A 23,178-nucleotide genomic window follows, 5' to 3' on the forward strand; every position below is an offset into this window, starting at 1 on the left:
GCCATCATGTTATTCAAATATTTCCTACTTCAGGTACTTGTTACCTTGACTACAGTCACTGCACTCCCTGTACTTGACATTGTGGACAATAGTCTTGAGGCCCGGGATGATGAGGCTGCAAATCAGTATGGACGTAACAGCCATTGTGGAAGCCAAGCCACATTGAAACACGGCAGGTGCGTGTGCTACAAGGAGGGCCAAGTGTTTAACCCGGCCACGAAGGAGTGCGACTGTCCTTACGGACAGGAATGGAATAGAAAGGATGGATGTACAGAGCCTCAAATTAAAAGGCGGGCAACGGCATACAATCCTCCTACGACGAAACGTCCAGTACCAGAGTACAAGCCTCCTACAACAAAGCGTCCAGTACCAGAGTACAAGCCTCCTACAACAAAGCGTCCAGTACCAGAGTACAAGCCTCCTACAACAAAGCGTCCAGTACCAGAGTACAAGCCTCCTACAACAAAGCGTCCAGTACCAGAGTACAAGCCTCCTACAACAAAGCGTCCAGTACCAGAGTACAAGCCTCCTACAACAAAGCGTCCAGTACCAGAGTACAAGCCTCCTACAACAAAGCGTCCAGTACCAGAGTACAAGCCTCCTACAACAAAACGTCCAGTACCAACATATAAACCTCCTACCACAAAACGCCCAGTACCAACATATAAGCCTCCTACCACAAAACGTCCAGTACCAACATACAAGCCTCCTACCACAAAACGTCCGGTACCAACATACAAGCCTCCTACCACAAAACGTCCGGTACCAACATATAAACCTCCTACCACAAAACGCCCAGTACCAACATATAAGCCTCCTACCACAAAACGTCCAGTACCAACATACAAGCCTCCTACCACAAAACGTCCGGTACCAACATACAAGCCTACAACTACATACAAGCCTCCTACCACAAGACGGCCAACGACAACATACAGGCCTCCTACTACATTCAAGCCTCCTACCACAAGTCGGCCAACGACAACATACAGGCCTCCTACTACATTCAAGCCTACAACTACAAGACGGCCAACGACAACATACAGGCCTACAACAACATTCAAGCCTCCTACCACAAGTCGGCCAACGACAACATACAGGCCTCCTACTACATTCAAGCCTACAACTACAAGACGGCCAACGACAACATACAGGCCTACAACAACATTAAAGCCTCCTACCACAAGACGGCCAACGACAACATACAGGCCTCCTACTACATTCAAGCCTACAACTACAAGACGGCCAACGACAACATACAGGCCTACAACAACATTAAAGCCTCCTACCACAAGACGGCCAACGACAACATACAGGCCTCCTACTACATTCAAGCCTACAACTACAAGACGGCCAACGACAACATACAGGCCTACAACAACATTAAAGCCTCCTACCACAAGACGGCCAACGACAACATACAGGCCTCCTACTACATTCAAGCCTCCTACCACAAGTCGGCCAACGACAACATACAGGCCTACAACAACATTAAAGCCTCCTACCACAAGACGGCCAACGACAACATACAGGCCTCCTACTACATTCAAGCCTACAACTACAAGACGGCCAACGACAACATACAAGCCTACGACCACATACAAGCCTACGACCACATTAAAGCCGACAACCACAACGCAAGTAACACTAATCACTAAGACTACAGCCATTACACAGTCGACTATTAGTCAGTCCGCTAGTACCCACTCCACTAGTACTACTCAGGCCACCACTCAATCTACAAAAGCTACTCAATCTACTGAGACCAGCACTAGGTCTACGACTGCTACCCAGTCTACTAGCACTGGATCTACCGAGAGCAGCACTAAGTCTACGACAGCTACTCAGTCTACAACAACTACTCAGTCTACAACCGCTACCCAGTCTACTAGCACTGGGTCTACAACAGACACTCAGTCTACAACTGGCACACAGTCTACTGAGACCAGCACTAAGTCTACGACAGCTACTCAGTCTACTGAGACTAGCACTAAATCTACAACAGCTACTCAATCTACAACAGCTACTCAATCTACGACAGCTACTCAGTCTACTGAGACTAGCACTAAGTCTACGACTGGCACTCAGTCTACTAAGACCAGCAGTCAATCGACTGAGACTAGCACTAGGTCTACAACTGGCACTCAGTCTACTGATACAAGCACTCAGTCTACTAGCAGTCAATCGACTGAGACTAGCACTAAATCTACAACAGCTACTCAGTCTACCACCGCTACCCAGTCTACTAGCACTGGGTCTACAACAGCTACTCAGTCTACAACCGCTACCCAGTCTACTAGCACTAGGTCTACAACAGACACTCAGTCTACTGAGACCAGCACTAGGTCTACGACAGCTACTCAGTCTACTGAGACCAGCACTAAGTCTACGACAGCTACTCAGTCTACCACCGCTACCCAGTCTACTAGCACTGGGTCTACGACAGCTACTCAGTCTACTGAGACCAACACTAAGTCTACGACAGCTACTCAGTCTACGACAGCTACTCAGTCTACTGAGACCAACACTAAGTCTACGACAGCTACTCAGTCTACGACAGCTACTCAGTCTACTGAGACCAGCACTGGGTCTACTGAGACCAGCACTGGGTCTACTGAGACTAGCACTAGGTCTACGACAGCTACCCAGTCTACTAGCACTGGATCTACTGAGAGCAGCACTAAGTCTACGACAGCTACTCAGTCTACTGAGACAAGCACTCAGTCTACAACAACTACTCAGTCTACTAGCACTAGGTCTACAACAGACACTCAGTCTACTGAGACCAGCACTAGGTCTACGACAGCTACTCAGTCTACTGAGACCAGCACTAAGTCTACGACAGCTACTCAGTCTACTGAGACCAGCACTAAGTCTACGACAGCTACTCAGTCTACAACCGCTACCCAGTCTACTAGCACTGGGTCTACGACAGCTACTCAGTCTACTGAGACCAACACTAAGTCTACGACAGCTACTCAGTCTACGACAGCTACTCAGTCTACTGAGACCAACACTAAGTCTACTGAGACCAGCACTAAGTCTACGACAGCTACCCAATCTACTGAGACAAGCACTCAGTCTACGACAGCTACTCAGTCTACGACAGCTACTCAGTCTACTGAGACCAGCACTGGGTCTACTGAGACCAGCACTGGGTCTACTGAGACTAGCACTAGGTCTACGACAGCTACCCAGTCTACTAGCACTGGATCTACTGAGAGCAGCACTAAGTCTACGACAGCTACTCAGTCTACAACTGGCACTCAGTCTACTGAGACCAGCACTAGGTCTACGACAGCTACTCAGTCTACTGAGACTAGCACTAAATCTACAACAGCTACTCAATCTACGACTGGCACTCAGTCTACTGAGACAAGCACTCAGTCTACTAGCAGTCAATCGACTGAGACTAGCACTAAATCTACAACAGCTACTCAGTCTACCACCGCTACCCAGTCTACTAGCAGTGGGTCTGCAACAGCTACTCAGTCTACCACCGCTACCCAGTCTACTAGCACTGGGTCTACGACAGCTACTCAATCTACGACGGCTACTCGGTCTACTGAGACCAGCACTAGGTCTACAACTGGCACTCAGTCTACTGAGACAAGCACTCAGTCTACTAGCAGTCAATCGACTGAGACTAGCACTAAATCTACAACAGCTACTCAATCTACGACGGCTACTCGGTCTACTGAGACCAGCACTAGGTCTACAACTGGCACTCAGTCTACTGAGACCAGCACTAGGTCTACGACAGCTACTCAATCTACTGAGACAAGCACTAGGTCTACAACTGGCACTCAGTCTACTGAGACAAGCACTCAGTCTACTAGCAGTCAATCGACTGAGACTAGCACTAAATCTACAACAGCTACTCAATCTACGACGGCTACTCGGTCTACTGAGACCAGCACTAGGTCTACAACTGGCACTCAGTCTACTGAGACCAGCACTAGGTCTACGACAGCTACTCAGTCTACTGAGACCAGCACTGGGTCTACTGAGACCAGCACTGGGTCTACTGAGACTAGCACTAGGTCTACGACAGCTACCCAGTCTACTAGCACTGGATCTACTGAGAGCAGCACTAAGTCTACGACAGCTACTCAATCTACTGAGACAAGCACTCAGTCTACTGAGACCAGCACTGGGTCTACTGAGACCAGCACTAGGTCTACGACAGCTACCCAGTCTACTAGCACTGGATCTACTGAGAGCAGCACTAAGTCTACTACAGCTACTCAGTCTACCACCGCTACCCAGTCTACTAGCACTGAGTCTACAACAGACACTCAGTCTACAACAGCTACTCAGTCTACTGAGACCAGCACTAGGTCTACAACTGGCACTCAGTCTACTGAGACAAGCACTCAGTCTACTAGCACTGGGTCTACTGAGAGCAGCACTAAGTCTACGACAGCTACTCAATCTACTGAGACAAGCACTCAGTCTACAACAACTACTCAGTCTACAACCGCTACCCAGTCTACAACCGCTACCCAGTCTACAACCGCTACCCAGTCTACTAGCACTGGGTCTACAACAGACACTCAGTCTACAACTGGCACACAGTCTACTGAGACCAGCACTAAGTCTACGACAGCTACTCAGTCTACTGAGACAAGCACTCAGTCTACGACAGCTACTCAGTCGACTGAGACAAGCACTAGCTCTACAACAGCTACTCAGTCTACCACCGCTACCCAGTCTACTAGCAGTGGGTCTACCACCGCTACTCAGTCTACCACCGCTACCCAGCCTACTAGCACTGAGTCTACAACAGACACTCAGTCTACTGAGACAAGCAGTCAGTCTACTAGCAATGAGTCTACAGGGACTAAGACCACTACTGTCACTCAATCTACAGCTACTGAGACAACAACAGTCACTCAGCCTACGACTAGTACGCAGTCTACTGATACAACCCTACGCACAATGACCCGGACCACAACGGACACTCAGCCAACTAGCACTGCGTCTACCGAGACTATGACTGCTACTACTACTCAATCTACTGAAACTAGCAGTCAGTCTACCACTACTGAGATAACAACGGCCACTCAGCCTACGACTAGTACGCAGTCCACAGGCACTGAGTCTACTGCGACTAAAACCACGACTATTACGCAGTCTACTGATACAACCCTACGCACAATGACCCGGACTACAACGGACACTCAGTCCACTAGCACTGCGTCTACCGAGACTATGACTGCTACTACCACTCAGTCCACTCAGTCCACGCAGTCCACAACTGTCAGTCAACCTACTGGAAGTACAACTGCTACCGAGTCAACTGATACCAAGACCACGGCGGCCACCGACTCAACAAGCACCCAGTCTACTGTGAAAACAACAGCTACTGAGTCAACTGACACTCAGTCATCCACCGTTACTCAGTCTACAACAGCTACTGAGTCAACTGACACTCAGTCATCCACCGTTACTCAGTCTATAACAGCTACTCAGTCAACTGGTACCGAGACCACATCAGTCACTCAATCTACAACTGCTACCGAGTCTGCGGATACTACCCTCAGTACCTCGACTCTCTCTAAGTCTACAACTGTTACGCAGTCTACCACTTCTGTTCAGTCTACTGAAACTACAACTGTTATTCAGTCTACTGACACTACCGAGAGCACATCAACTGCTACTCAACCGACTGCTACTACTCAGCTTACCGAGACTACCGTTTCGACTAGATCTACAACTACTGTCGTTTCCACTGCCACAACAGAATCTAAGACTGTCACTGTGTCAACATCTACAACGGAATCGTCAACTGCAATTGTATCTACTGCCACATCGCAGTCCACGACTGCGGTAGTATCTTCTACAACGGAACCTACAACCGCAATTGTATCTACTGCCACATCGCAGTCCACGACTGCGGTAGTATCTTCGTCGACGGTATCTACAACCGCAATTGTATCTACTACCACGACACAATCTACAGCTGCTATTACATCTACCTCGACCACTCAGTCTACAAGCGTTGTTGCCCAAACCACGACACAGGCCACGGCCACAACACTTGTAACAAGTGTCACTACAGCAAAGGCGACAACCTCAACTACAAGTTCTATAAAGGCCGCAAGCACAAAGTAGCATAAGGGCGAAGAGACTGCGGAGTTTAATGGAGGATAATTATATAAGGGTATTAGGTAACTATGAGGTATAGATAGCCTTATAAAACTTGATATTATATCTTATTAAACCTGTATCTGGAAATTGTTTTGTATTGTGACTGTGTTATATTTAAAATTGCGCTATAGCCTTATTAGTAAGACTATTTAAGATAGAGATTAGTCTTTTTTTAAATTAAAGCTATATATTAACTAAATAAAGATATAAAGGGATTTAAATATCACTTTTACTTTAAGACTAATTAACCTACCCTATATAAATAGTATAGTAGAATATATTATAGAGTAATATATTATATAGTAATATACTATATAATGTATTTAATAAGCGAGCGCTGCAGACAAGCAAGCGCTACACTTTTCTATACGCCCTTTATTATCTATATAATAAGATTACTATAATTTATCTAATTAATTAAAATCACTTACTATACTCTTCCCCAGATGCCTCCGGAACTTCCTAATAGGTTCTTATATTATGCCTAGTCTTACTGCATATACTATATCGCCGAATGCCTGGTTTAACCGACCTTCCTTAACTACCACTTCTCGATAACCTGCCCGCTACCTGCATATTAATATCTATCTGATTAATTACTTATAATACTTCCTCTACAGTTATAGGGTCTCCTTTCTATAGTCTAGTTCTTTTTAACCTTTAGCGCTAGCTTAGCTTCTTATTTCCCTCCTAAAGGTTTTAAATCTTATTTCTTATTAGGGTAGTCTTATATATAGTTCTCTTTACTGCCTTAGTAAGAGACTAAAGAGCTTTAATAATTAACTCTAGAGAGCTACTATAATGCCTTCTGATTTAACTCTTAAGGTATTTATTCTGAGATTATGCTTTATTTGCTGTCGTTAAGGTCTTTAAAGTCTAAGGAGAGGAAGGTTTAGCTGCCTCCGCAGAAGGCAATAGGGTCTATAGCTGCATATTAAGCTTTAAGATAATATTTTATAGGTTAAAGGGAGTAAGCCTAGCTCCTCTAAAACCCCCTTATATATTGCTTTTAATAAAAGTAACTTTAAAAGCAATATAAAAGGCATTAAAGAACTTAGTCTTAGAAAATATATATTATAGAGTATTTAATTAAATACTCTATCTCTTGCCTATATGCCTTCTTAAGTACTATAAAGCACTTAATATTAAGAGGCTAAAGTAAGTAAGATATATAAGCAGGTATATAGAGAGTAATAATCTTATTCTCCTTATAATATTTCTTAAATTTAATAGAGTAATAACTTTTATAACTATTAAGGATTAAAAGGCAATAGGAACTAATTAATTGCTTAACTATAAACTTATTAAAGTGCTTTAGCTAGTTAAGACCTAGCTAGTTATTTATCTATTTATTTTAGCTTAATATAATAACTTAATCGCCGGGGAGGTTATATTCTTAATATTAATTCGCAAGGTAATATTAGCCTGCGGTAATAATAAATAGTATAATTAATTAAACTTTAGTATTAATCGCCTAGATTATAGTAATCTATTTATAGTTTCCTAGCTATATTAATTTTAGCCTTCTTTGCCTTTCTGTGACTATAATAACTATTCTAGACTGCATAATACCTATTATAAAGCCAGTCTTATTAAAGTTCTAGATATTATTTAATCAGATACTATATTTTATAATTATATTCTCTATAAGCTAAAACTAACTATAAATAATTATAAGATCTTTATATTTAGCTCTCTAGTAATTATATCTCTAAAATAAATATATCTTTAGCTCTGGCTATTACTTAATAAAGTTATAAGCCTAGCGTATACTAATAGGTAGTATATTACAGTTAGTAAGTAGGGAATTAGCTATTTTTTCTATAAAATATAGTTATAAGGGAAATCCTTATAAATCTAAGTTAAGGATAAATTAAACTATTATATACTCTTCCTAATTAGATAGTTTCTATAAGTTAATAATAGAATTATATTATAATTAAATGCCTTACTGGCAGTAATATAGACAGCGCTTATTAACCTAACTTATCTTTGCAGTGCATTAAGTACTTAATTTTTAATTATTTTAAAGAGCCTAAAGGGCAAGATAAGTCCTAGCTTTAATTAAAGGTTCTGGCATTACTAGTTATTAATAACTAATTAATTAGGTAAAAAGTTAAATATAAGAGGGAAAAGTGCAGCACTCGCTTATCTGCGGTGCTTGCTTATTAAATATATTATATGAATTAATTTATTAACTTTATAAATCTTAAATATAGCCCCTTAAGCTATATTTATTAAAAGAGCTTAACCTGCCTATTATGCTTATATATAGTAAATATACTATAGAACTGCTACTAAAAATAAATATAACTATTATTAAAATAAGTAATTAACTATTTATATTTATTAGGTTTTATAAGTAATAAACTAGTTTACTTAAAAGTTATATTAGCAGGGTTATAAGGCATAATATATTTAATAAGTAAGTACTGCAGATAAGTAAGTACTGCACTTTTGCCTTTTATATTTAACTTTTTACTTAATTAATTACTTCTTAATAACTAGTAATACTAGAAACTTAATACTTAATATACTGCAAAGATATATTATATAAATAAGCCCTTAGTTTAAAATATAGTTTAAAATTTTAAAATTTTAATATAAGTTTAATAATAGAATTTTAAAATAATATATTATATAATTAAATTAATTCCTATAGAGCTTTTACCTCTAGGTTAGCCTGTATTATAACTTTCTATATCCCTAATATAATCCCTAGATTAACCTTTAATTAACCCTATATATAGCTTCTGCTACTTATAAGGCCTCCTCTGCAGATACCCTTATTACTTTAGCTACCTTAGCAGTAACCTTTATAATCTTATTTTTAATTAACTTAATACCAGCGTTATTAAAGGCCTTATTAGCCTAGGCTACCTGCAACCTAAGGTATTAATACTAGGCCTTATGCCTATAGTTTAACCTGACTTCCTCGAGGAAAGTAACTTTATTATAATAGATATTATTAGGCTATCTTGCAAGCCTCTTCTTAAGGTCCCTTAGACGCTTAAGCTCCTGCTTAAGCCCTATTACTATCTGGCCTAGCTTGCAGGTCTAAAAATGCATTATAAAGAGCAAGAGGAGCTTATAGCGTAGAGTTAAAAATTTTTTTTTTATAAAAGATAATTTAACTCTTTAAAAAAAATAGGAAAAAAAGAAAAAAGAAATATAATCTTAATTATTAAACTAGATTTAAACTAGCCTGGCTAACTTTATACTTAAACTAGCTATAGTGTTATAACTTAACAGATAATTATATAGGCCCTACTATTTTTCACTAATTATAACTTCAACCGCCTACACTAGCTTAATTATACCGTGAGCCGCCAGGATCTGCGACTTATAGCTTATAATAAGACTTACAATATAAGGCTTAACTTATAGCATAAGCCTAATGCCTAAACCATAAGCTATTACAAGTATATATATATTCACTTAGTATTAGTTAATACACTTAGCTCAATAGCTATTAATAAAATATCTTTACCTAAATATGCCTAACCTGCCTTATTTACTATTAAGAGATATAATAGTTTATAACCACTTAGTATTATATGCCCTATAACTCTGCTAATATAAACTTAGAACGGACTAGTTTATCCGTTGGAAAACCTAACCATTATATATAGTATATAAAGCTTTTCTAATATAGATTTCTAAGCTAAAATTTAATAAGAGATATATAAAAATATAAACTATATAGCTTTTTTTCTCTTTTTTAATTTATAATAAAGTATTATTAATAATATTACTTTCTTATAAAAAAGTCTCTTAATTTTAAATATTTTTATTATTAAATATATATATAATATAAAAATAAATTAAAATAAATTAATTAATAAGAAAGTTAACTTTAAATAGTTAAGCCCTTAAAATTTAATTAAAAGGATTATTCATTTATAATACAAGATATAATAAAGTTAATATAATATATAGTAAGTATATATTAATATTATATTTTTAAATTAGTAAATATAAAATAATTAATTAACATTTTATAAAAATAAAATATAAAACTAAATAAACTAAATATAAGCTTTAATAAAAGCTTAAGATTTAAATAGTATTATACTTATATATATTTTAAGTCTTATACTTTTAATATATTATAACTAGTAATAATAGCTAAGTATTATATTATACTATATTATATATTTCTTACTTATATAACCTGCTTTTAAAATATTAACTTTATATATAAATATAATCTATTAATTACATAGTAAAGATAAATATTATTATAGCTATAGCTACTTAAGCTATACTATCTAATTTAAACTCTTTACTAATATATATAGAGCTTATACTACTAAGCGTAAAGGGAGTAATAAAAAACATAACAATAAAGATAATAATATTATAAGTTAATATAATAGCGCCCTAGATCTAAAAGAAAACTCTAATAATATTAATAAGCCAGGAGCCGCTATGGCTCCCATTGTGAACTAGATAGCTGGTTTGCAACAGTGGAGTCTGCAGTGGCATGTCAATTCTACTTTACCAAACTTGAATCCCCACCTGCGGCTCGTCTTGTGTAGAGTATTATTGACACCCAGTTATGCAGCATTAATAAAGTGACCAACGCGTCTTCCGAGACGCCTTCTATTCGTTTCATATGGTACCACAAAGCTAGGGTCGAACTCGTCATAGACAATGCCGGTACCATATGAGAATAGAGAAGCCATCCTTCCTTCTTGAGCAATAAAGGGAGGGGGACCATCGCCGTAAAGGTATTCTTGAACCTCTTTGTCAAGGCATACATAGCGGCCTTTATGGTACTGATTGAGCTTCATTGAGATGCTGACCTTGATTCTTTGGCTGGCAGGTCGGTTTCTCCAGCTTAATTTGTCCCGGATATTGGCCAACATGTCAGCATGGTTTCCATGACCCTCCACAAGGGAGAGAAAGCTAAGGTTGACTGATTTCAGAGTTGGCGGGAGCTTGCCAAGGAAGGAGATGAGATCATCCTAGGCGACTTGCATCCCGGAAAGTCCAAAGTGCTTCAGGTGTCTGCGTGACAAGTCCTCGATGGGAAAGAGATCAAAAAGCGATATGGAGTCCTGGATGGGGCAAGACCAAGAGTTCAATCCATAGTCACTTTTCAAGACAACTTCCTCCAGACCAATTGCTTTGGCCAAGAGGCAGGAAATCCTGCCGTTCCGGTAGATATTCCAATCTTCAGCGTCAAAGTCGGCGCGACATCCCGTTGTTAACGAGAGCACGATACGTCTAAAGTCAGGTCGTGCAACAATCTTGCAAAGACTATCATACTCTGTGTTTGGCTTGTCGAAAAGAGTGTAGTCAATCCCGGTGGGCAGAGTGTGATTGTCCACAACTAGCTCTGAGATTTGAAGGCTGTCTGCGTAATCGGCCAGGACGTTTATCACTGTGCAGAATCCGCGCCACTGTTTCCTTTCGTCGTCATTTCCCCATCCTTCTGGGCAATTTTCAGGACTACCGTATCCAAGAGCCTCGTCAGATGGCCAAGTCCGAATAACTGGATACACAAACCCGAATGGCAAGGCTCGGATCATGGGTGTTTGAAAAAGCGGCATGAAAAGAAAACCGTGCGCCGCCGGTGTGACGGTGACCTTTGTGAGTTGCGGGAACCGCTGCACAGCGTGCCGAAAAGCTTGTTCATCTGAGCCAGATGACAATACCTCGCTTTGCTGACGAAGCAGGTCTTGATAATGCGCCAGTGAATCTCGACTGGGCATTAGGCTCTGAAGCTGCTTCTGCACTTGGTTTTCGCCCTGGTACTTGTTCTTGTCCTGCGCCCTGCCGCTGGTGAGAGACATGCTGTGCTTACAAAGATGGACAAAACCCCTCGAGATGTCATCTTGGTCCTCGTTCGTGGCATGGGCATTGGTTTCATTTTCATTTTCATCCGCTCTATAGCCACGTGGCTCATCGCTGTTTCTTCTAGGGATTTCAGGCAAAACGGAGTCATCCCATATGATCTCTTTGACGCGATGACGGAAGACGTTGTGGTTGGCGACTCCAAGCAAGACGTCGACATTGCGCGGATTGGCAGAGATGAAGACGCGGTCGAATCTCAGAGTCGACTTGTTTCCCAAGGCTCGACAAGTAAGACGCAAGCTCTTGATGTCGCGATTGCAGAGCAGATCGCAGACAGACCCAACCAGCTCGTTTAGTAGTGACGCAAGTGAAGTAGATGAGCCCATGGTGGTATTTTGAGATAAGCAAAGGTGGAAATGGCTATAGAGGCTCAAGTAGGGGGGGACAGATGACAGTGTAAAGATAAAAGATAAAGAGGGGTTATTTGCATTTATAGTGAAATGATGCCAACAGAAGCTACAGGGTCTTTGGCGTTTTATGTATGAAACTAGGTAACTGGTGACTTGACTCGTCCACTGATTGTCAGGGGGCTTAAGTACCTGTATAGCCCTCAAGGGTAATAAAGGTGAATTTTGCCACCTAACTTTGTACTTGCTAATGACCTGCTAGATCCCGATTTGTTGGCACAACTCCTAGGAGTTCATTAGATCCAATCAGTCAGGACTAGCCAATTGAAGTCTAGGTATCAGAATTCACCTTTATTACCCTTGGGGGCTATAGGTAGCTTAGCTTAGTGGGTAGACCAGTGGAGAAGCTAAGGTAGGTAGGTACCTAGGGTTACAGGCGGGCAGGGGTCATGTCTTGTATTTGGGTGGGCTCAGCTTCACAGAAATAAACATCCATTGTGATATCTATCTATTGGTTGTAAGGAAACAATGGACGACACGAGTTTAGCCAATACTGAACCATCCGTTCTTGTTTATTCCTCATGTATAGACTAACCCAGCAATCTTAAATTTTATTGAGGAATCGTTCATGGCTATACGCGTACATTATATTCTATTCTCTTCACCTACTTAGACTAAGTTAAACTAACATAAACATACGTATCCAGTTCAAGGTCTGAGCAATCCGACTTGACAGCCGGATTCCATTTGTAGAATGTTTCAAGCTCTATCTTGGCCCCCTGGGCAATATCATAGCAAGTATCTCCCTTGATCACTTTATGGTAGTCGTTGCACGTTTTGAGTATACCAGTCTGCAAGGGAGAGGGTATACCCGAATTTGTGCTGCTTGTAGATATAGATGTCTTGGTCGCTGATGCAGATGCAGTTACTGACTCTGACTCTGACTCAGTCGTAGAGGCCCATCCCGGTATTCCCACGCTGTCACCGCGTGGATATGTTAACCGACAATAATAGGTTCCAAGGACCAAGCCTGTGCAGTCCGACTTGACGCTTGGATTCATTTTGTAAAACTCTCCGAGTTCCAAACCATTGGTTGCCATTACGTCATTGCACCTGGCTGCACGTCTAACGCGGAACCACATTATACAGTTCGCTACCTCACCCGCAGCGCGAGGGGTCGGCGTCTCGATTTCCTTTTCTGCCGCAGCGGCTTTAGACTTGTTAGCAAGGCGTGATACCATATGAGGTATACCAGCTGTGGACCTACGAGTAGTTGCTGACAAAAGACCGACGCAGTACAAGACGCTCGACGAGACGGTGCACAGGTAGGCAAAGTCATTCCTGTATGTCATGGTGCCTGTGGCTGACGGTGCATCTGCGTCAAAGTCCTCCTCAGTTTTATCAGCATCAGTCAGTGACGGATTCCACAGAATAAACTCCTACACGATGCAAGTTAGCCTGAATTTGTCTTGTGAGTATATCTTGACATCTTACCTCGGGTTCAATGCCGTAGATTGCCATCAGTGCCCAACAATCGGCAGCAAGATTATCGGTAGTATTCTCAGTCCAGTAGTATCTATACAAGGTAAGGTGTAAGTAGATGATTATGAAGTGCTCCAAAGCAAAGCATTTGGTAGGCAATGCCACTCACTCAACGCAATCCAGCCGTGTCCCGTTGGCAATGGGAACAATGTCATCCGTAGACGGGAAACGGTCAAGTGGATCAGTACCATTGTGACTAGACTGGTCGGTTGACTCTGTCTTCTTGAAAGGTCGCGAGGTGGCACTTGGGGCAGCTGTTCCTCCATATCCAGGATAGGTCGAGATGGCACCGACAGGTTTCACGCAGTAGCTATAGTCCAGCCAGAGGTTAGTGCAATTTCTCCAGACTTGTAGATTAAGAACCAAGCTGCAACAACATATCGGTAAGTAGAAGTCTCCTCAGCCCGTTTGCGAATCATCTTACAAGTCGTCCATAGTAATAGCCGAAGCAGCCAGAAGGTTGGAGCAGTCTTCACCCTCCTTCACCACCGCGTATTGTCCACAATTCTTGTTCGTGTCATTAGGTACCTTGGATGGAATTGGCCTGCACGGTAATGTTAGCAAGTGATCCATCCGGCAGAGGCCTTTTTTTGTTCAGGAGCCGGCATTACGCTGCAGTGGTGGCGACAGAAGTGTCACCCTTGGTATTGGTAGGGATAGCAAAGTTACCTGAAGGATTGCTTACGCAAATCTTGGTTCCTTTGAGAGACTTCATTTTGCTATAATCTTTGTTAAGTGACTGCCCGGAAAAGAAAAGAGAAGAAAAGAAGTTTCTTACGAGCAAAGAGAAGCAACATTGTGGTTCCAAGAAACAATTTGTGCATAGGTTGCCTTGTTATTCTTTGCGACTTTCAAGCAAGTGTCGCCATCTTGGATTGTGTAATCAGTGCATGTCACCGATTGAGAAGACCTCTCGACCAGGGATCCAGCCACTACGGCGTGCAACCTAGCAATAAGCAATAATAGAAAAGAGTAGAGTAACATGGTCACAATATGTGCGTTGTAGACTCTAGCGTAGTCCACAAGACAAGACTGTCATATATACACTGGGTAATAAGAGAAATTGCTATGGAGCAAAGAAAAAAGTATCAAGATAGACAGGGTCACATGAAGGGCATGTATCTACATACAGGACTTGTTTTCGAAGCAGATGGTCTTGAAACAAGCTAAATCGAAAAAGGCCAAAGACTGGCATGCATGAAAATATTTCAAGTGTAATCTCGGTGACTGCACATCTCGGACTAGGTCTGTTGCCTCAACCTGACCGAACCAACGATAGACTCGTGCTGCCTCATGAGTATGAGTGCGACATTTAACGGCTTCCTTCAGCTGCACGTCGTATCGTATTTCGGGATCTGCAGCGACTGAAGCCGATGATCTACTAGACTAGACTTAATTAGCTCCTGATGCCCCCTAGGCCTAGGCCTTGTGGAGTAGGTACCTGGTTTCAGCCCTTGATTCTAGAGCCAACAGGTGTCTACAAGATCACTCATTGGTCGCTTTTGTGGTTGTTGGTTGAACATGATTGCTAGCACATGCTGTTGGTTGTTAGTGTCTTCTTAGTCTAGACCCTGAGCATTCAAACCGAAACACCGAGCCCAATCATAATTCCACCGTAACAAAGGATCGCTTATACGTAATTGACAGGTTCCACTGAACTGATCTTGAGCTTTTCAGAGACTTTACAGGGTAATTTAGTGAACACAACCAACAGCCCATCATGCAGATCCATGAAACCGAATCACTCGGTTGGATACAGCCCGCATCTAACCGGGTCTAGGTTCAAGAGTGGGAAGGATTCTAGTGGATCTTGTCACGCATAATCAGACCATACTTTTGACTCTTAAGATTAACGGATGCTACCTGACTCGGTCCAAATTTGCTCCCCACAAGACGCTGAAAGTGTCATGGAATCTCGGCTCAGATGAGCAGATATGATATCTGAGAGCGTAATTCAAGAGTTCTCATACAGATAGATAATTATGTGGCTGTTGCATGTCATGTCATCCAAGTTTCAATCTTTCTTCACTTACCTTGGTTATTATATTCTGTCTTTGTAGAGTCTTTGTCTCTTTGACGAAATCTGCTCTGTCCCTTTGGTGGCCGGCCTATCATCATGGTTCACTCCAAGAGGGCAGTCATGTCACTCTTTACCTGTGCACTGCTCATTCCGTCCCTTTTCACAACCCATGTTACTGCATCTCATTTGCACCACCACGCAAACCTCCATCGACAGGCTCGAGAGCCTGCCAATCAAGGCCAGCGAATTAGATCCTTGGGGAGCGTGGCAGAAGAGGTACAAATACCAGCAGCACTTACATTTCGTGCCACCTCCAATGCTTCTACCCAGGGCCAAGACGACTATACTTGCGGTCCCGATAAGCCATGTTCCAACGAAGCTTGCTGCGGGCCCGATGGATGGTGTGGCTATGAGCCCAAGTATTGTGGCGAAGGCTGCCAGTCGAACTGCGATGCCAAAGCAGAGTGCGGCAATTACGCCAAGAAACCTGGCCAAGAATGTCCTCTGAATGTCTGCTGTTCACAGTATGGCTTCTGTGGTACTACCAAGGACTTCTGTGCCAAAGGTTGCCAGTCCAACTGTGATCAACCCAAGCCGTCCGTTTCAAAGTCTGATGCTCGGCAGAGGATAATTGGATATTGGGAAGGTTGGAATACCGATCACGCTTGCGGTACCATGACTCTCGGAGAGATTCCTGTTGATCAGTTGACCCACCTCAATATTGCCTTTGGTTATATTGATAAAGAGTTTCGAATCACAAACATGGATGGAATCGCTGCAGACCTCTACAAGAACGTGGGGAATCTCAAAGCTAAGAATCCAGACCTCAAAATCATCATTGCTCTCGGCGGTTGGACCTTTAGCGACCCAGGACCGTGGCAAGATGTTTTCCCGTCTCTCGCTTCTACCAGCTCCAATCGCGCCACTTTCATTAAAAACCTCTTGGGGTTCCTAGATGAGTATGGCTACGAGGGCGTCGACTTTGACTGGGAATACCCTGGTGCAAAAGATCGGGGTGGCTCGGGTCAAGATGGTGCCAACTTTGTGTCACTTGTCAAAGAGCTTCAAGCTGCGATTAAAGCAAGTGGTCGTGACTATATCGTCACTTATACTGCCCCGACCTCTTATTGGTACCTTCGCCACTTTGACCCGAAGGCTATGGAACCATATGTCGACTGGATCAACCTCATGTCCTATGATCTGCATGGCACTTGGGATAGCGACAATCCCATCGGAAGCCAGGTCTCGGCACATAGCAACTTAACCGAGATTGACCTGGCGTTAGACTTGGTGAGTTTTTTGAACTCAACCACCACACCAACCTTTTGTTGCTAATCCATATACTGCATCTAGTTTTGGCGCGTTAGAGTCGATCCAAAGAACATCGTCCTTGGGTTGGGCTTTTACGGCAGGTCTTTCAAACTCGATTCGCCCTCATGCTGGAAGCCTGGCTGTCGTTTCAAGGGACCTGGAGACAAGGGCCCCTGTACCGATACTGCTGGTATCTTGTCCTATCGTGGTGAGCGACAATGCTTCCAAGTTAGTTACCCCTTCCTGTATGCTCACCCGTTTATACAGAGATCCAAAACATCATTTCCAAGACTGGTGCGACTTCATATCATGACAGAACGGCTGCTGTCCGGTACCTTGTCTACGGTGACAACAATTGGATTTCGTGAGTATCGCCTGTATCTGATAATGCGGAAAGAGTCTAATCCATTCCCAAGTTACGACGATCCAGAGACCTTCCAAGCCAAGATTGATTACGCGAATAAGATGGGGCTCTTAGGATTGATGGTATGGGCTATCGACCAGGACGATAGCATGCTATCTGCTTTGACCGCCGTCACAGGCAGTACACCCAGGAGACATTCCTCAGGCGGCGACTTCAACCTAGTCGATCTCAAGAGGCTCTTCCCCAAGGAGGACATTCCATCCGACACTTCTGACCCGCAGTACGGTCTTATCACCTTTGGAGCTGGCTCCGAGTCTGGCGAGGTGGACCCTGCGAACTCGGGATTCGGCTTTCTTCTTGCTGTTAGGGAGTCTCATGGACTTACCCAGCTGAAGGCAAGAGATGGCCGGCCGGATCCTTTTGTTTTCCTCGACTGTCCCGACAACATGCTCGACCAACCCAGCAATCAAACTCAGAAAGCTAGAGTCGTCTGCACAAGTCAGGATGTTGATGGCTGCTTTAGGGTTAGGGAGCGTGGTGTTGAAGGCACCCTGGTAGAAATGCCAGACGACTATGCACCAAATTCATTTGCTCAAGCAATCGCACTAGAGCTTGCTGAAGGTGAGATACTTCCCATTTCGTCTCCCTTTTTCTTGATCACACTTATCTGACATCTATCTTCCCAAGACCAAACCATGCCAGACCACCTAGTCAAGCGGCATACCCCCACGTCCCCGATATACGAGTTCTCCTTCGACTTCAATAAACACGAGCGGCGAGCCGACGCCAAAGTCGCCATACGAATGGATATAACAAACGTCAAAGGATACTGGGATGGTCTTGTCGATTCTCCAGGAGTTCAGAGGCGCGATCTGGAGCGCCGATACTTTTCGTTTCTCAACCTTAACTAGAAGAGAACTTTCGAAAAAGGAGACAAGTTCAAATATGGTTCTGGCGAGAACTCTCTCAAGATCCAGAAGGATTTAAGTACGCCAGTCTTTTGGCAAGCCGCCGACAATTATCCGATAGGGGATAAGGACTATGGTGAAGGTATCGCAGGTTTCATCAAGGGTAAGGTCGACGCAGACATATACTACGCAGCTACAGTCATTATAAGTATTCCTCGGGTTCTCTCCATTCCTAATTCTATCTTACTTATACATTACCGCAGGCAACCTCAGCCAGAGACTCTTCGAACGTTAACGTCAAGGAAGCCAATAGGTTCATCAAAGTCACTGGCGAGACAGATTTGACCTTTGGAATTAGTGGAATAGGTCATCTTGATATCAACATGGCCAAAAAGGGCAACCCTGCGAAAAGCGAGATTAATTATAAAGCCTTGAAAGGACACACGATCAGTGCTGGATCTTTCTGGGGTTACATAAGCCTCACTCCTTTCATCAACCGCCAAACCGTGTTGTTCACGTCTTATATGGATGAGGGCCCATCCTCTAGACCAAACCACGCAGCGACATTAGACGGGCGTCTGACTACACGTGTTAAGACCGACTTAGGCGACTTTCCAGCCACCTTTCCCCATATTCTATTCCCAGACGAGATGGACAGTATCAGAAAGCACCACAAGGACACAGAAATCGAGGTATTTGACGATGATGTTCTTTACGGAGACGGAGGCAGAAATGGGAGCACCATACAAATCGGACATCATCTCGCCTTTAGGCTCGACCTGCACTTTGGCATATTACCTCTTATACAAGGTCAGGGTCTAACTAAGATATCCAAGTCTACATCCGTGAGTTTTCCGTTATTGATTTTCTCCTTTCCATCATCTGTTAGCTAAGTTGAAAACAGTTACTTGTCACCAGTCAAACCTATGCCTCATGGGAGATCCCACTAGCCAAGGACGACCAAGTCTGCCCTCATGCTTCGGTAAAGTATGTCATCTCTGCTCTGGAACTCGGGTCGAGTATTTTCTAACGGTATTTAGAAACATCCTCAGACAAGAGGCTGACGGGAAGTGAGTACAATCCGACACTGAGAGTGACTTTCAGAAACCTATGCTGACAGATGAACAAGAGAGTTTCTTGGCTGGGAAGGTGTGGATGGGATGGCCATACTCTTTGACGATAACGTACGTTACCACTTTTCGGACATAAGTGTCTTCTTCTAACTGACAGGCTTAGCCAACTCCCAACCACGAACAATGTTACTCGACCAAGAGCAAGCGAGCGACTATGGAGTTCCCTTCGCCACGAGACCAGTCCGCTGCCATACCGTCAATCAAACTCAACAAGAGAGGGCAGCCAAGCAATCCCAAAGACAACTTTGGCTCTATGCGCCTGAGACCAAACGATGCACTTCGCTACGGCGCCGATCTGTTTGTTGAAGAGAGATTTGATCAACGTCTTGGTGAGATTAACTGCGACAACGGACGATGCAACTCATGTCTTGATGTCGAGGAGACGAGAAACTGCTGCGGCTGTGTTTGCATGCAATGCAAATGGAGAGCTCGAGCTAATATGCCACCATATTCAAAGTGCACCTCTGAGGATGACAGGGATGAAGAAGATTGGCCTGGTCCCAATGCAATCTTGAAACGGGACCAGATGGAAGGTGACGCCCTCCCCGAGAAAAAAGTTGGGGGTGAGTCTGTTGATCACTTGAACGATTTGCACGCTCGTGCAGGTATCGTGAAAGATGCCTGGAAGGATGTCTATGTTTGTGGCAAGCTGTATGAAGCCCCCAACAAGAGGGGTTCGCCTTAATACAAGTTCCCGCAGTTCCCCAAGGATGTGATGAAGGTATAGGACGGAGTGGATGGCGGTATTTACGACTCGATTTCTCGCTACTGGGGAAACAGCTCAGCCGACTGTGTTGACTGGAGTATCGGGGCTAAACGTACTCGCGATCAGACCTATGTAGGCAACGGCGTTTTCCTTCCATCGGCTTATCAAAGTAAGTCTATCACACAAACGTGTTCGATCACGGGAATGCTGACATTTCGTGCCTTTTTTCAGCGGAGCATGTTTACGAGGGACAGAACCTAGGTTAATTCTTTACCGAGTGGCTCACTCATGGCCAAATCCAAAGGCAAAGTCCATCTCCAGGAACTACAACAGGGAAGGTTAACTGTAACTAGGTCGAGGATTAGATCATGAACGTGGATAGTGTCGACTTTCCTTGGACCAATCCTTCGAATCCAGGGGAGGCATATCCCCTATTCGGCACACTCTATACTGAGCTCGGCAACAATCATCACAAGGACCGTCTCGCAATCTTGCAGGAGAGACTGAACCGAAAGAAGGAGAATGTAAGACCCTATTTTTCTTTGAACTCCAAGGCGCATCACTAATCATAGTAGATCTTCGACCTAGCCAACTCCTACTCCCCAGGAGTGTACACTGGTCTGAGTACTGACGAGCAGTGGATGACTGTTAAGGAGATAGGTAAGCATTAATTCACCTTCATTTCCAGTACTTGATACTCATTAACCAATTTCTCACAGGCCTCACGTTCAGCTACATGAACGACGATACCATCTGGGGCATGTGGTGCAATACTTTCAAGGGTATTTATGACCGGCTAGATCGCTTTGACAAATGGTATACAGTCGTCAAGGGCCCCGATGATCCAGATGTCACTCTAGCTGAAGAGTGGGCCAAGTACAACCGCATAGTCCTCGACTCTGCTGTCAGGATCTACCGTGCAGGATGGGACTGGACGTACGAAAAGAGACGGTGAGTAAATCAACTTCTGACAAGACGCGTGCTAATCATAACCGTGCTATCAGTACCAACAGCGTGGCGTTTTTGTTGACGCCAGAAGAGGGTAAGTGGAGATTAATACGCACTCTGAACAGCAAGACGAACGTCTTTCATCTTAAGAAGCTTTGCACCAATCTCCCTCCCACAACTATCGTTTAGAGAACGGTAATGCTGAGTCCCCTCTGCGGGTAAATGTTGGTGACAAGGGCAGGGCAGGGCAGAATCTCAGTCTATAGAGTTGGGGAAAATATAATTGAGCAAGGAACGTACAGGCATTAGAGGGTATAGATTTTGTAAATGACCATGTTTAATTGAACAAGTCAATGTTTGAGGTGAGGCATGATGGTCTCTCAATCAGGACCAGGCCACAGCCTCTTAGAGCCACAAATTCATAGTCTTATGTTGCTTATTGAACTCTAAGCTTGACAAATAGTTCTTCGGTAACAGTTTGCGAAAGATCATTACTTTCAAAGTTTTCCACTGCCTTATTGTTAGGGTTAGATTAGGGTGGTATTAACTATCTAAGCTATCTGCCTAGTTGCTTTTCTAGGGACTATATATAGTATAAGGAAAGGAAATAACTATAGCTATAAGGAAATATATAAGGAAAGGTAAAGAAGATAAAGCTATAACTGCTATAAGGTATAGAAAAAAGGAAGAAAATAAAGCTAGCTATAGGTAAAGAAAGTAAAGGGAATAAGTAAAGGGAATAAAATAAAGTAATAAGATAAGGTAAGAAGATAAAAGGAAAAAGAGGTAAGAGAATAAGGAAATAAAAATAAAAGTAATAGGAAAATAAGGAAAGTTATAAGGAAAAGGTAGCTATTATAGATAATAGCTTATAGGAAAGAATAAGGCTAAGATTAGCCTTAAGGGTCCCTTCTAGAGGGATTCCAGAGGGAACTAGCTATCCCTCTAGGAGCTTCCCTGCTAATAGAGGCCGCTGAGATAGCCCGGGTCCTTGTAAGGGCAAGACCGATAGAGGAATCAAGCTGTGCCGCTGCTATAGGCCCTATAAGGTCCTGTAACTTTCGGTAGGTCTTGGCGGTCTCGAGCTCCATGAGGCCCCCTGCCGAGATAATAATAGGCTGAAAGAAGGCCCCTAGGGTCCTGTATTTTCGTCGTTTTTCTTCTGCAGCCTAGGGTTAGATTAGGGTGGTATTAACTATCTAAGCTATCTGCCTAGTTGCTTTTCTAGGGACTATATACAGTAAAAGGAAAGGAAATAACTATAGCTATAACGGAGATATAAGGAAAAGGAAAAGAGATAAGGATATAATAGCTATAAGGTATAGAAAAAAGAGAGAAAATAAGGAAAATAAAGCTAGCTATAAGAAAAGGAATAAGGAAAAGGAATAAGGAAAAGGAATAAGAAAAAGGAATAAGGTAAAGTAATAAAATAAAATAAAGAGAAAAAAGGAAAGGGAGATAAGAGAGTAAGAAAATAAGAAAAATAAAGGAAATTATAGGGGATAAATAGCTATTATAGGTAATAGCTTATAGGAAAGAATAAAACTAAGACTAGCCTTACTAGTCCCTTCTAGAGGGATTCCAGAGGGAACTAGCTATCCCTCTAGGGGCTTCCCTGCTAATAGAGGCTGCTGAGATAGCTCGGGTCCTCGTTAAGGCAAGACCGATAGAGGAATCAAGCTGTGCCGCTGCTATAGGCCCTATGAGGTCCTGTAACTTTGGTTTTGGTTAGGGTTAGGGTTAGGGTTAGGGTTAGGGTTAGGGTTAGGGTTAGGGTTAGGGTTAGGGTTAGGGTTAGGGTTAGGGTTAGGGTTAGGGTTAGGGTTAGGGTTAGGGTTAGGGTTAGGGTTAGGGTTAGGGTTAGGGTTAGGGTTAGGGTTAGGG

General features: G+C 43.0%; 6 protein-coding genes across 6 annotated transcripts; 3 read left to right on the forward strand and 3 right to left on the reverse strand.

Moving 5' to 3' along the window:
• Positions 1-6: 6 nt before the first annotated feature.
• On the forward strand, positions 7-6,117 carry EDB82DRAFT_476519 (uncharacterized protein; the record flags this gene model as incomplete). Its single annotated transcript, XM_065608063.1, has 1 exon — positions 7-6,117. The coding sequence occupies one exon, from the start codon at positions 7-9 to the stop codon at positions 6,115-6,117; it is 6,111 nt and encodes a 2,036-aa protein (XP_065465157.1).
• Positions 6,118-10,423: 4,306 nt separating this feature from the next.
• Positions 10,424-12,341, reverse strand: EDB82DRAFT_567426 (uncharacterized protein; the record flags this gene model as incomplete). The annotated part of the gene is made up of 2 exons (XM_065609848.1): positions 10,424-11,064; positions 11,176-12,341. 2 exons carry the CDS (start codon positions 12,339-12,341, stop codon positions 10,713-10,715), a joined length of 1,518 nt encoding a protein of 505 aa, XP_065465158.1. The 3' UTR covers positions 10,424-10,712.
• A 701-nt stretch (positions 12,342-13,042) lies between these two features.
• On the reverse strand, positions 13,043-14,810 carry EDB82DRAFT_557146 (uncharacterized protein; the record flags this gene model as incomplete). The annotated part of the gene is made up of 7 exons (XM_065609691.1): positions 13,043-13,572; positions 13,630-13,801; positions 13,857-13,938; positions 14,014-14,271; positions 14,329-14,448; positions 14,516-14,623; positions 14,683-14,810. Coding segments are annotated over 7 exons (1,398 nt in total), but the record flags the coding sequence as incomplete, so codon positions are not given.
• A 1,210-nt stretch (positions 14,811-16,020) lies between these two features.
• EDB82DRAFT_525865 (uncharacterized protein) lies at positions 16,021-20,325 on the forward strand (the record flags this gene model as incomplete). The annotated part of the gene is made up of 11 exons (XM_025736618.2): positions 16,021-17,214; positions 17,278-17,443; positions 17,503-17,599; positions 17,652-18,220; positions 18,287-18,456; positions 18,511-18,705; positions 18,771-19,352; positions 19,412-19,494; positions 19,548-19,577; positions 19,637-19,691; positions 19,744-20,325. The coding sequence occupies 11 exons, from the start codon at positions 16,021-16,023 to the stop codon at positions 20,323-20,325; spliced, it is 3,723 nt and encodes a 1,240-aa protein (XP_025587207.2).
• A 79-nt stretch (positions 20,326-20,404) lies between these two features.
• EDB82DRAFT_200039 (uncharacterized protein) lies at positions 20,405-21,730 on the forward strand. Its single transcript, XM_065607198.1, has 5 exons — positions 20,405-20,515; positions 20,578-20,870; positions 20,922-21,006; positions 21,066-21,297; positions 21,351-21,730. The coding sequence occupies exons 2-5, from the start codon at positions 20,715-20,717 to the stop codon at positions 21,481-21,483; spliced, it is 606 nt and encodes a 201-aa protein (XP_065465160.1). The 5' UTR covers positions 20,405-20,515; positions 20,578-20,714; the 3' UTR covers positions 21,484-21,730.
• Positions 21,731-22,238: 508 nt separating this feature from the next.
• On the reverse strand, positions 22,239-22,463 carry EDB82DRAFT_413886 (uncharacterized protein; the record flags this gene model as incomplete). The annotated part of the gene is made up of 1 exon (XM_065607582.1): positions 22,239-22,463. A coding segment is annotated over one exon (225 nt), but the record flags the coding sequence as incomplete, so codon positions are not given.
• Between the last annotated feature and the right edge of the window lie 715 nt (positions 22,464-23,178).

The sequence above is a fragment of the Fusarium venenatum genome (genome assembly GCF_020744135.1).
Source record: "Fusarium venenatum strain MPI-CAGE-CH-0201 chromosome Unknown EDB82scaffold_2, whole genome shotgun sequence".
Lineage (NCBI taxonomy): Eukaryota > Fungi > Ascomycota > Sordariomycetes > Hypocreales > Nectriaceae > Fusarium > Fusarium venenatum.